Here is a 12,285-nt window from a genome sequence, read left to right as displayed (position 1 = left end):
GGGTTGAACATGTACCCCTGTGGGGCCCCCGTGTTGAAGATCAGCGTGGCGAAGGTGTTATAGCCTACCTTCAACATGTAATTACAGTGAAAGTGCAGAGTCATGTGTTGGATCTGTCATCACTGCTAGGAACACTAGCCTTGTCGCGAAGCCTGGGGAATTTCCATGGCAGAAATAAGCTGAAGAGGGGTCGGAACCCTGTGTAAATCAGTGACACCTCGTAACAAATCAAATGGCTTGCATTTTACAATGTTTGCAGCACACTGGTTTTCACAGAATTTCTGTTATTACGAAATGAGTTATAGCTGCAGCAAGAGGGGAGAAATGATCTATAGCTGCAGCAAGAGGGGAGAAATGATCTACAATGCTGGCATATCAATATTTTACATTTTGACGTTTCTGAAGTCATATTTGGCTTGCATGAGGGACTAGCATAAAGACTAGCATGAGGGACAGGAAGTAGATGGCAACAAGAGGTTTGTTTTGAGAACAGTCAGCTAACCTTGTAAGCTACCTATGTATAACTAGCTAGCTACTAGCTAGTTATATTTCTTTCATGATTATAAAGCCAACAAAATGTTCATAAAAACAGCATATTATTGACCTAAAAGGCTGGCAGTGTTAGCCCAGTCACTAGCTTATTCTTCAGCAAGGCCATTCTACTGCCAATGTTTCTCTATGGAGATTGCATGGCTGTGTGCTCGATTTTATACACCTGTCTGCAACGGGTGTGGCTGAAATAACCTAATCCACTAAATTGATGGGGTGACCAAATACTTTTGTCTATATAGTGTATGTGTATAATCGACATTGACAGTAGTTCATTTTGAAAAATAGTTCAACAATTAAAACAACTTTAAACACTTCAGTTGAAAGAATCAACACTTCATCACTTCAAAATGTGAGCTAACTGGTATGTAAACAAATAAGCTAACTGGTATGTAAACAAATAAGCTAACTGGTATGTAAATAAAAATAAGCTAACTGGTATGTAAAGATTAGATATCTTAGTCTTAACAACAATAGATAATTAATTAGTAACAAGTAGGATATTATTACTAAAGCAGGATTTCTAGTGAACAGAAAATACTCCATACGAGACCTGGCCAACCTTGCTCCTCTGATCCCTGACCTACTAGGTGAGCAGACTTCTATTCCAGCCCAGCAATAGCACACTTGATTATCAACTCATTAGATTTGGTAGCAAAGCTGGATCCTAGAGCTTTGTGGACGAATGGAGACAAGGAATAAAGTATGTTTGTCACCAGAGCGGTTTAAAACATCTTGTGACGTTTAACTTTCCCCGCGTAATCCACTGTTCATTTCATGAAAAATTAATCGCAGGCCGACGGCCACACTTGATAACTTTGACTATAACTTTGACTATCCTACCGATCCTCGACTTCGGCGATGTCATTTACAAAATAGCCTCCATAACTCTACTCAGCAAACTGGATGCAGTCTATCACAGTGCCATCCGTTTTGTCACCAAAGCCCCATATACCACCGACCACTGCGACCTGTATGCTCTCGTCGGCTGGCCCTCGCTACATATTCGTCGCCAAACCCACTGGCTCCAGTTCATCTATAAGTCTTTGCTAGGTAAAGCTCCGCCTTATCTCAGCTCACTGGTCAGCATAGCAGCACCCACCCGTAGAACGCGCTCCAGCAGGTATATCTCACTGGTCAACACCTGCTTTGGCCGCCTTTCCTTCCAGTTCTCTGCTGCCAATGAACGAATTGCAAAAATCGCTGAAGTTGGAGACTTATATCTCTCTCACTAACTTTAAGCATCAGCTATCTGAGCAGCTTACCGATGGCTGCAGCTGTACGCAGCCCATCTGTAAATAGCCCATCCAACTACCTACCTCATCCTCATATTGTTATTATTATTATTTTTGTTCTTTTGCACACCAGTATTTCTACTTGCACATCATCATCTGCACATCTATCACTCCAGTGTTAATTTGCTAAATTGTAATTACTTCACTACTATGGCCTATTTATTGCCTTAACCTCCTTACTCCATTTGCACACACTGTATATAGATTTTTCTATTGTGTTATTGACTGTACTTTTGTTTATCCCATGTGTAACTCTGTGTTGTTGTTTTTTGTCGCACTGCTTTGCTTTATCTTGGCCAGGTCGCAGTTATAAATGAGAACTTGTTCTCAACTAGCCTACCTGGTTAAATAAAGGTTAAATAAATAGAAATTAAAAAATTTAAAATAACTTGAAAACTAGCACTTGAAACTAGCATAGGCAATAACTACCTGGACGGAAAACAATGAAGCACACACACAGCACCCGTTCTACCGGCGTGTGGGGGAGGGTTCTTGAAATGTAATATCCAATCAAAATCTTGCCGCTGGGTGTCAGCGGACCATTCAACCCGTTTTTGCAATACCAAATTCTCCAGACCTCAAAGGGAGGCGACAACGACATGATTTTGGAGGTATGGCAAAAGGACACTAGAAACAATATAACAGAGATTATTTATATCTGACAAGATACATGTCTCTCCGCCCTAACAATGGTAGTTGTTGTCCACAAAGCGGCCCGGCGGGCAGTCTAGCTCCCGCCTATCCTTTATTTTGATTGGTGGATACATCTAATTATTGTCATCCATTTTGAATATTCAATGAGGGTTGTTGACGTCAACTGTCTATATACAATGGCGAAAGATGCTACTAGCCTCATTTTATGAATAGGCATAGCTACCTCGAGACAAGTCCGATATAAAGTGTTTTTTTTCTCAAAGTTGCTGGGATGTCTTGTGTCTTACTTATATCAGTACACTCATAACAACTTAAGCACGACGAAACTTCTATTAGATCAAATAAACCTCAAGTGTTAGCCAAATTCAACACTCATTGACCTCCATGCAAACACTCCTTGCTTGGTGGGCGAAACAACGAAAAAACGCCACCTGCTGGAGGGAAACAGATTGTCTTCCTCTTCTTTTCTGACTACAATGACAACAGCCAGGTCAGACAGTTTAACCCTAATGGAGTTGAGATCATATGTTGGTTTTCAAAGGGCGTAACTGAGGGATACATAGGTCAAAATGTATGCATTTATACTCATGTTCAGGTCTTCAGTGTGTTGATTATATATGTTTAAAAATTTCTGAACTCTGCTTTGTTTTAATGGGCTCGAGTACACTCTAAATGTTCACTACAAGGATCAATCTTTTTAAAGAAAATAAGCATAACACTTGTGGTGAAATCCACAAAAACACACAGCAGCTCCCTCAAGACACATACAGCAGAGTAGGAACTGCTTCAGATACATGATGTCAAGAGCGAGTATGTGATGCGTAAGAGGGCAGTGTGTCTGTCAGTAGTGCTGGTACAGTAAATGATACCCCTCTGAGTCTAGCTGGTCTGCAGGGCCCCTCCTTCCCCCACAGGGTCCGTCCGTGCCACTGCCAAGTCTCACAGAATGACTTCCAGCTGGGACACAGAGAAAGAGACCAACCGTGGCCACTTGGTACATAATCAAATAACTAAAAGGCAGCTTGCTGCCAAAATGTTGGTGACACTCTATACACTGCATCACAAAGACGTTAAACACAGTACGGTGTATAACGTTCAGCTAAATTTTTTGTTAAAACGATCTACACCTCAAGTTCCACCAACCTAAATCTGGCAAATTCAAGGGGAGTTTTTTCCTTACTTTAAAATACTCCTTTCCCACAACCAGGCATACAACATTCGATGCGCCAAGCTGGGGGTGCTTTCAGTGGCTCATTTACAGAGAGATAGCCCCTCCAGCTGGACAGGAATTGCAAATGTCTATAACCTCAATTAAAATAGATTTCTCAATTTCTGAGTAAATAATGAGAGACAATGTAACAGAGGCAATGGTTTTAGTAAACTATAGTCATTTATTGTTATCAATATAATAGAATCATGACAGATAAACAAAGCATCTGCATTTCATCAGTGCAATTGTATTAATACCAGAAAAAGCATTGTTTATTCCATTTGCATTGCCAGTTAGAACATGTATTAATTAAAATAATGTCATAGGAATCACACAACAGAACACTCAGTCATAAATGACATACGAGATCATATAAATAATAAGCAATCATGCTAGTCAATTCAAGTATGCCATTTTACATGGCTCAATGTGCAAATATACTGTAGCAATGTTAAATCACAAATGGTCCATACAACCAAAATTCAGCTAATTGTTCAATATTTATCTACATAATATAAGGAAGTGATATTTCAATGAGAAGTATACATGTACATCAAATGCATAGATGTGATAGCAAGCCTGCGTATGTCTTTGGCTAAATTGCAGTGAGAGTTTTTTTCAAGAACATGACACCTTGCACCAACTGTGTCACCTCCTTCCGGAATACATGGTAAGTATATTCAAATAAATCATCAAATAACTAAATACAAAAAAACGTCAAATTGCTTCACATGCTTGAGCTGCTACAAAGCAATGGAATGCAGATTAGCATAAAAAGCATATAATCCACCATAGGCCTATATCTTAACGTAACCTATATCTTAAAGATGAACTAAATCTGCATGCTTATTATAAGAGGTTTTCAAGGAATGCTTTTATATCTGTAATGCACTGAAAAAACTACCACATCTATAGAACAACTATCTTGGGGGAAAATAATGTTTCTCTAGAATGTCCCTGTATTCCAGGCTGGTCATAGAGTCATCAGTGTACAGGGTTTCCCTCCTGGGCCTTGTTCCTGTCCACGTCACATACTGACCAGGCCCTTACACAGGGCTGTGATGTGAGGCTACAGCTACCTGCTTGGGCTCCTCAACTCGACTTACTGTTTGTCTGGAGCAAGGTGAGGAGAGCGAAGAGAATGAGAGAGAGGAGAGTGCATTTTAGTACACACTCAAATAGAAAAGCAAATGTGAGTCAAAATATGGACGTTTTTATTTTGATAAAAGGCAAATCCTCATTCAACTAGATTAATATTAACACAACTATACATAAACCAAACAGTTATTTTTTCTGAATAGTCTTTTGGCACGTTACCTTTATTTGGGACAAACTTGAGCGAGTTGCTGAATATTCAGAATCGTGAGATGCCTTCCTCCGGACCGTCGTTGACAAACTCATGGCCCAGTCCATTACCACACTTCCCACAAAGCACCTGGACACCATTACCACAACATTACACCACTATTGAGGTAAGAAGAGACTGATTTTGAGGTAAACAATCCCATTAAAGGTCAACTCTGATATTTACAGCTATTTAAGATTGGGTTTAGAGGCACAATCTGGGATATTCATGTAAATCTCTAGGAGAGTCAGCCTACCTTGAAGGCTGTGAGTGACTCCATCATCTTGGTGACACTGTCCTCTTTGATGGTCTCAGTGAAGGCAGGCCACGGGGAGGAGTGGGGGAACTTAGACCTGCTGGAGAACAGTGGGTTGTTGCACTGAGAACACACATACATACCTAGAGAGAACCAGGTAGAGGGGTATAGGGGGTTACGTCATCATTAAGGAAAGATACACATTATGTATGTAACAATATATTTATATTGCATTATAATACATCTAATGACTATTTTAGATGTAGTGAGGTTTTTATACAAACCTTGTATAACACACAAGAATAGTAGCCTAACCTGCAGCTTAGAGAACTGATTAATTCGCCTGTAGTAACAGTTCAGTAGTATTTAATCCTGAAACAAGAGCAAGTCACAACACCAATCAAAGCAAAAATGTGCTTAATCACAGAAATACTCACCTGGTTTGAAATGGTCTTTATAGACCTCGCCATCAAAAAATGAGCAAAAAGACATTCTGAATGTAAAGAGAGAACACTATTTGTGGAGATAAGCTTTGACAGCGACAAGTTAAATTGACTGGCAGCACAGAATTGGTCGGGCTACAAGATAAGCTTCCGCACATGTGACCAAGTTGTATTATGCAAGCCCTGCCCACGGTTCAAATCTTGACCACTAGATGTCAGTGTTGGACAAACAGTGAGACAACAAGTGAATCTTGGAGAAAGTCCTGGCGAAGCAAGTGAGTTACAAGTAGCCTAAGTAAGTGATACATCTAGAATACTTTTCGGGACACACGAACAGCGGACACAAATAACTGTATGGTAGATATAGGAGGAAAATAGACCATAAGAAGTTGATGTCATCCATTTATTTACCAGTTTTCCATAAAAGCATCTCTGACATACAAAAAATAATATGTCAATCAGTAATTCAAAACATAACTGGTAAGAGACCAGGGATTCATTGTAAAGAAGACCTCAAAAATATAAACACATGAAGTACATTAATCTTTTCTGAAATGCATAAACCACTTGGATCTTAAGTTCGGCTCTCGTGAGAAGCTTCTTCAGGAGGTGCTCAGTCCAAAGTGCGCTGTCTGTCACTCATACTTGCAGTAGTGTTTGAGTCTCTCAGGCAGTTCCAGCCAGTCCAGAGCCATCCTGTGGACTATGTTTTTCTGGATGCACTTTCTACACAGAGTCTGCAGGGAGGAAACTGAAGCAAGGGATGAGAAAAGAAAGAGAGAAAAGCCTTGTTAAAACTAATTAATAGAAACTACAACGACCTCAATCTGAAATATTTGTATGTGTATATTGTATATGTTTTGGTTTCATTCACTTGACACTTACATCCATATTCCACCTGGACAATGCGAACTTGCTTTGTAGCAGAGTACACGTCAACCACAGCATACAAAGGCTGCAGCATTGGGATGCCCTTAGCTGATGCACCCATATCCTCTCCGTTAATGACAACATGCATGTCAGCCAGGCCCTGTCCTTTGGGCACATACAGCACCCCTATCCGACTACGTCTGGCAGTGGGGGGGAGGGCATTGGTCTTGTACAGGTCATCCAAGATGTGGCTGAAGCGTCCGGGTCGACTCCGACCAACCAGCTTGTCCATGGGGATTTTAACTTTCTCAATGTGCAGGTGGGAGTCTGTGAAGAACGTCTTGGGTTTGGGATTAATCGCTTCTTCTTCCACATCACCACCAACCAGCCTAGGTAGCCTCCTACCTCCCTCTTCCCTACCATCCCCTAACCTATGACCCCCGGCCAACCCTCCATCTCCTGCCCCCTCTCCCTCAGGTGCCACAGCCTCCTCCTCCACTACCCGGTTGTGGTTTCGTGTGATAGCAAACACCCAGCTGTCCCCCAGGTCCATGAGGTCCGGCAGGGAGTACTCAGGCACCGTTTCGAAGGTCAGAGGGTCTCTGGCGGTCAGCCCGATCCGCAGGTGGCCACACCAGCCCAGCTCCTTCTCCTCGATCTCCACCAGGAAGATCTCCCCAGGACTCAGGGGCTCTCTGCTGAAGCACACCCCGTTGGCAAAGCTCTCCACTCGGGTAGCCTGGGTCCCCGTAGGATCTAGCTGCACGTTGGTTCCATGGATATGGTGGAATTCCTGAAACTGGTCAAGAAAAGGTAAAGGTTCCATGTCACAAAGTGACTTGGTGGACTGGATACAGTTACTTCAGTGGAAATGATATGCCTAAAGAGTAGGCCTGTCGCCTGTGGATCTGAATGAAATAATAAAATAAACAAATACACTCCCAACCAAAACCATACAAAAAGGTGTACAGTGGCCCTCTATCCAAAGCTCTTACGGTGTCTTCCTTATTTTGAGTAGAGTTGGTAGTAAACGCATGGTCATTGTGCAGACACACACTCGCATACACACAACTACCCCTTAGCCTAGTGCCTATCTGTTGGCTACTCAGGGAAGTTTCTGGTGCCATGGAGAGGGCTATTTTTGAACAGCTGCATATGTCAACAGATGGCAAGGTATGCAAGGGGAGACCCATAAACACACACATGGATGGATGGGGAGTGGTTAGTTAGAGAACCCCCTGGGCCCAAGTGCTCATTTAATTTCACAATATAATATGCACAGTATTATACAGTAGTCTAATTATCACAACGCCTATATGCCAGATAAGACCATGGATCTACAGTATTATATTAGTAAGTCTAAAGTCTGAACAACATTGTCTGAATACAATTTGTAGGTAAATCAGTCATTAGGCCAATATACTGCAATATAGAGGTGTCTAATTGCTGTATGATAATACCTAATTACCATAGTATCATATGTTAATAAATTCATATGTTGCTAGGTGTACTATCTGATATCCGATTTCTAAATATAGTCAGTGCAAATGTATTCTTATGTAAATCAGTCATTATAATGATATATTAATGCACCCCACATTTATATCATGTACCTCTGAAGAAGCCATAGGACCATCACTGCGTCCCAAATGGCACCCTATTCCCTACACAGTGCACTGCTTTTGAGCCCTGGCTGAAAGTAGTGCACTATATAGGCAGAATGCTGCCATCTAAGATGCAGACCATGTCTATATAAGACTTGAACGAGATGACTCTGCTTGATGTAGATTGTGTATTCAGTATGTTGACTCTGCTCCCATTGTAAGAAAAAAACATCAGTGACATCAGTGTTGTGTTAGAGGAGAGGGATGAGCGGTATGATGTCACAGTATCCTTGAGAATAGCTACAACAACAACTGTTCCTTTGGGCAGAGGAAGGTATCCTCTAATAGGGGGTTATCCTAGAGAGAGAGGGGGTGGAGAGAGAAGAGAGAGAGCGGAAGAGAAGAAGAGAGAAAGCAGGAGAGAACGAGCGAGAGGGAGAGAGGCAAAGAGAGAGAGGGAGAGAGAGATGGTAGAAAGAGGGGGGGGGGGGTATTCCTCAGCTGCAGCAGTGAGTCTGAACACTATGCCCAGTTCCTTGTCATTTCCAGAGCTTTCTGTATCTAGGCCAAGATAGATGGAGTGCCCTGTTCATTATTTTCTCCCTCTCCCCTGCTTTCTGAAGTGTTCTCCTGCTCCAGGCCAGTGAGATGACTCCTGCTCTTTTTATCTATAGGACAAGTTAATAAAGGTTTCTATGGAATGGGGTTGAGAGCATTGTCATAGCATCCATGGCCTGTGAAAAATAGACTGACTCAAAATGTGATTGTATATTTTTTTATTGGCTTGCTTGTGTGAAATAATATATTGGCCATTTCATATGTGGTTTCACAATTGTTTGAATTTATATAATGACTTCAGAATAAAGTTAAACCTTCTATAAAAAAAAAAAAGAGAGGTAGGCTATAGAAGCAACACCAACTGAGCATCTCTGTTTCACTCTAGGTGTGTGTGCGTGTGTGAGAGTGAGAAAGTGCGGAGAGAGTGTGTTGAGGCTGGAATATTTAATCTGGATTAAAGTGCACTGCGGCCATGGTTTTTATAATCAGATTGGTGAGAGGAGCTCTAGAGCTTCTGCTGATGATGCTGGGAGCGCGTGTCATATCTAGAACAGAGTCCGCAAGTGGGAGGTGTGCACGAGCGCAGCGCGTGGTGGAACTGGAGTCACACTATATTTTCTATTAAAAGATCAGTGGGCAGCGCACCTTTCTCTTTTTAATAGACAGTCACTACACATCACTGAACACGAACAACCGACAATTATTCTTACTGTGGTCCGTCGTGAAGAATTAACATTGTTGATACAAGTGGGCGCAGCAAACCAGGCTTGTGATGTGACAAGCGCGCACTGTGAGCATTTCGCTGGACATCTCTCTAGGTCGCATCTGACAACCTTGACACACCGTTATTTTGGAGAATAAAACTATCGAATTGTAAATCGTATTGTCAAGTTAATCGTGACTGGAGTTCCCTTCTCGATGTGTCAGTGATAATTGAACAATACAGGAGAAGTGGTGTGGTTTGTGTCCATGCTGCAGCGATAACCAGGTAAATTGAATTCAGTTTTGGTACTTGATATTATTGCTTTTTAATTGAATATGTTTTGGAGCATCGAAATATTTAATTTCAAGTTCAAAAAAGCTCTGACGAAGGCCGTGTGGCCGATACGTAAGCTTATTAAATATCGGTGATACTATCAAGAGCAGTGTGCGGTTTCCTTTTCCTTCATCAAGTTCAAATACTTTAAAGGGTAACTGTCAACCCCAATGTCAGCCTTTGCCCAACCCCTTCAAAATGTACATTTGACCCGGCCACAAACACAACATCTCAGGTGAGAAGTTGTGGGTGAAGTTGTGGGTGGGAGGAATTGCTAATAAATATTAATTTCGTTGGTAGGTGAACGTAGATGTACCTGTCCCAAAACTTTCTCAGTATACATACTTAGCAGAAGTCCACTGACACGCTCTGATAATAACATTGTGTGCATCGCGAGCAAAAGACCCTCTGGACAGTTAGCTCACAGTGGTAAGGCGCCGAGTTCCTGACATCTGTTGCCACTTGAGTTGTAAATTGGAATCCCTAATGGGGTATAAAATAAATATTTGAAATGTGGACTCACATGTATTGTGTTGTAAAGAAAAGTGTAATCATCACCTTGAAAATTAAGATTAGGGGCTCAATCCAACCTGCATTGCAGTATTTACAAGGTAGCTCTTTTTCCAATGGTCAAATTTACTCACAGATTGGTTTTGGGTACTGTATAAAACATACAACTACTACCAGGGTGACCCCTCTCATAGGTATGCTTTCACTTTTCAGAATTAGAAATGTGTGGGCATGTGGTGAATATTGTAAATAAAGGATTAACAAATACACAGGTATGTACAGTTGAAGTCGGAAGTTTACATACACCTTAGCCAAATACATTTAAACTCAGTTTTTCACAATTCTTGACATTTAATCCTTGTAAATATTCCCTGTTTTAGGTCAGTTAGGATCACCACTTTATTTTAAGAATGTGAAATGTCAGAATAATAAGAGAGAGAATTATTTAGTTCAGCTTTTAGTTCTATCATCACATTCCCAGTGGGTCAGAAGTTTACATACACTATATTAGTATTTGGTAGGATTGCCTTTAAATTGTTTAACTTGGGTCAATCGTTTCAGGTAGCCTTCCACAAGCTTCCCACAATGAGTTGGGTAAATTTTGGCCCATTCCTCCTGACAGAGCTGGTGTAACCGAGTCAGGTTTATAGGCCTTCTTGCTCGCACACGCTTTTTCAGTTCTGCCCATAAATGTTCTATAGGATTGAGGTCAGGGCTTTGTGATGGCCACTCCAATACCCTGACTTTGTTGTCCTTAAGCCATTTTGCCACAACTTTGGAAGTATGCTTGGGGTCATTGTCCATTTGGAAGACCCATTTGCGACCAAGCTTTAACTTCCTGACTGATGTCTTGAGATGTTGCTTCAATATAGCCACATACTTTTCCTGCCTCATGATGCCATCTATTTTGTGAAGTGCACCAGTCCCTCCTGCAGCAAAGCACCCCCACAACATGATGCTGCCACCCCCGTGCTTCACGGTTGGGATGGTGTTCTTCGGCTTGCAAGCCTCCTCCTTTTTCCACCAAACATAATGATGGTCATTATGGCCAAACAGTTCTATTTTTGTTTCATCAGACCAGAGGACTTTTCTCCAAAAAGTACGATCTAAAAGTACGATGTCAGGTTGCAAACCGTAGTCTGGCTTTTTTATGGCGGTTTTTGAGCAGTGGCTTCTTCCTTTCTGAGCAGCCTTTCAGGTTATGTCGATATAGGACTCGTTTTACTGTGGATATAGATAGTTTTGTACCTGTTTCCTCCAGCATCTTCACAAGGTCCTTTGCTGTTGTTCTGGGATTGATTTGCACTTTTCGCACCAAAGTACGTTTAACTCTAGGAGACAGAACGCGTCTCCTTCCTGAGCGGTATGATGGCTGCATGGTCCCATGGTGTTTATACTTGCATACTATTATTTGTACAGATGAACGTGGTACCTTCAGGCATTTGGAAATTTCTCCCAAGGATGAACCAGACTTGTGGAGTTCTTGGCTGATTTCTTTAGATTTTTCCATGATGTCAAGCAAAGAGGCAGTGAGTTTGAAGGTAGGCCTTGAAATACATTCACAGGTACACCTCCAATTGACTCAAATTATGTCAATTAGCCTATCAGAAGCTTCTAAAGCCATGACATAATTTTCTGGAATTTTCCAAGCTGTTCAAAGGCACAGTCAACTTAGTGTAAGTAAACTTTTGACACACTGGAATTGTGATACAGTGAATTATAGGTGAAATGATCCGTCTGTAAACAATTGTTGGAAAAATTACTTGTGTCATTCACAAAGTAGATGTCCTAACCGACTTGCCAAAACTATAGTTTGTTAACAAGACATTTGTGGAGTGGTTGAAAAACAAGTTTTAATGACTCCAACCTAAGTGTATGTAAATTTACAACTTCAACTGTATGTATCTGCCCCGTGTGGGATTCGAACTCACAATCATTGAATTTTGAGCAAACTA

The 12,285-nt window shown here is 41.4% G+C and overlaps 3 protein-coding genes across 3 annotated transcripts in view; 1 reads left to right on the top strand and 2 right to left on the bottom strand.

Moving 5' to 3' along the window:
* Positions 1-3,869: 3,869 nt before the first annotated feature.
* msrb1b (methionine sulfoxide reductase B1b) lies at positions 3,870-5,911 on the bottom strand. Its single transcript, XM_071409696.1, has 4 exons — positions 5,747-5,911; positions 5,310-5,452; positions 5,026-5,143; positions 3,870-4,821 (listed from the first exon to the last, which is right to left on the bottom strand). The coding sequence occupies exons 1-4, from the start codon at positions 5,799-5,801 to the stop codon at positions 4,811-4,813; spliced, it is 327 nt and encodes a 108-aa protein (XP_071265797.1). The 5' UTR covers positions 5,802-5,911; the 3' UTR covers positions 3,870-4,810.
* A 230-nt stretch (positions 5,912-6,141) lies between these two features.
* neurl2 (neuralized E3 ubiquitin protein ligase 2) lies at positions 6,142-7,751 on the bottom strand. The gene is made up of 3 exons (XM_071408781.1): positions 7,618-7,751; positions 6,638-7,421; positions 6,142-6,503 (listed from the first exon to the last, which is right to left on the bottom strand). Exons 1-3 carry the CDS (start codon positions 7,747-7,749, stop codon positions 6,388-6,390), a joined length of 1,032 nt encoding a protein of 343 aa, XP_071264882.1. The 5' UTR covers positions 7,750-7,751; the 3' UTR covers positions 6,142-6,387.
* Positions 7,752-9,350: 1,599 nt separating this feature from the next.
* tex2l (testis expressed 2, like) overlaps positions 9,351-12,285 on the top strand; it is a 30,640-nt gene continuing 27,705 nt past the window's right edge. Inside the window, exon 1 of the mRNA XM_071409693.1 lies at positions 9,351-9,772. The gene's annotated coding sequence lies outside the window, so the exon portion shown is untranslated. The remainder of the gene's footprint in view (positions 9,773-12,285) is intronic.

This window comes from Salvelinus alpinus, chromosome 7, assembly GCF_045679555.1.
Source record: "Salvelinus alpinus chromosome 7, SLU_Salpinus.1, whole genome shotgun sequence".
NCBI lineage: Eukaryota > Metazoa > Chordata > Actinopteri > Salmoniformes > Salmonidae > Salvelinus > Salvelinus alpinus.
This window is presented reverse-complemented; position numbering and strand designations above follow the sequence as displayed.

What these genes read in the sequence shown, in the direction of transcription:
- neurl2 (XM_071408781.1), bottom strand. Translation starts at nt 7,749, where the DNA reads ATGGCACCAGAAACTTCCCTGAGTAGCCAACAGATAGGCACTAGGCTA. An exon ending in CTCAAAATAAGGAAGACACC is followed by an intron (nt 7,422 to 7,617) that starts GTAAGAGCTTTG and finishes TTTCTTGACCAG; the next exon opens with TTTCAGGAATTCCACCATAT. An exon ending in TGTCCAGGTGGAATATGGAT is followed by an intron (nt 6,504 to 6,637) that starts GTAAGTGTCAAG and finishes CCCTTGCTTCAG; the next exon opens with TTTCCTCCCTGCAGACTCTG.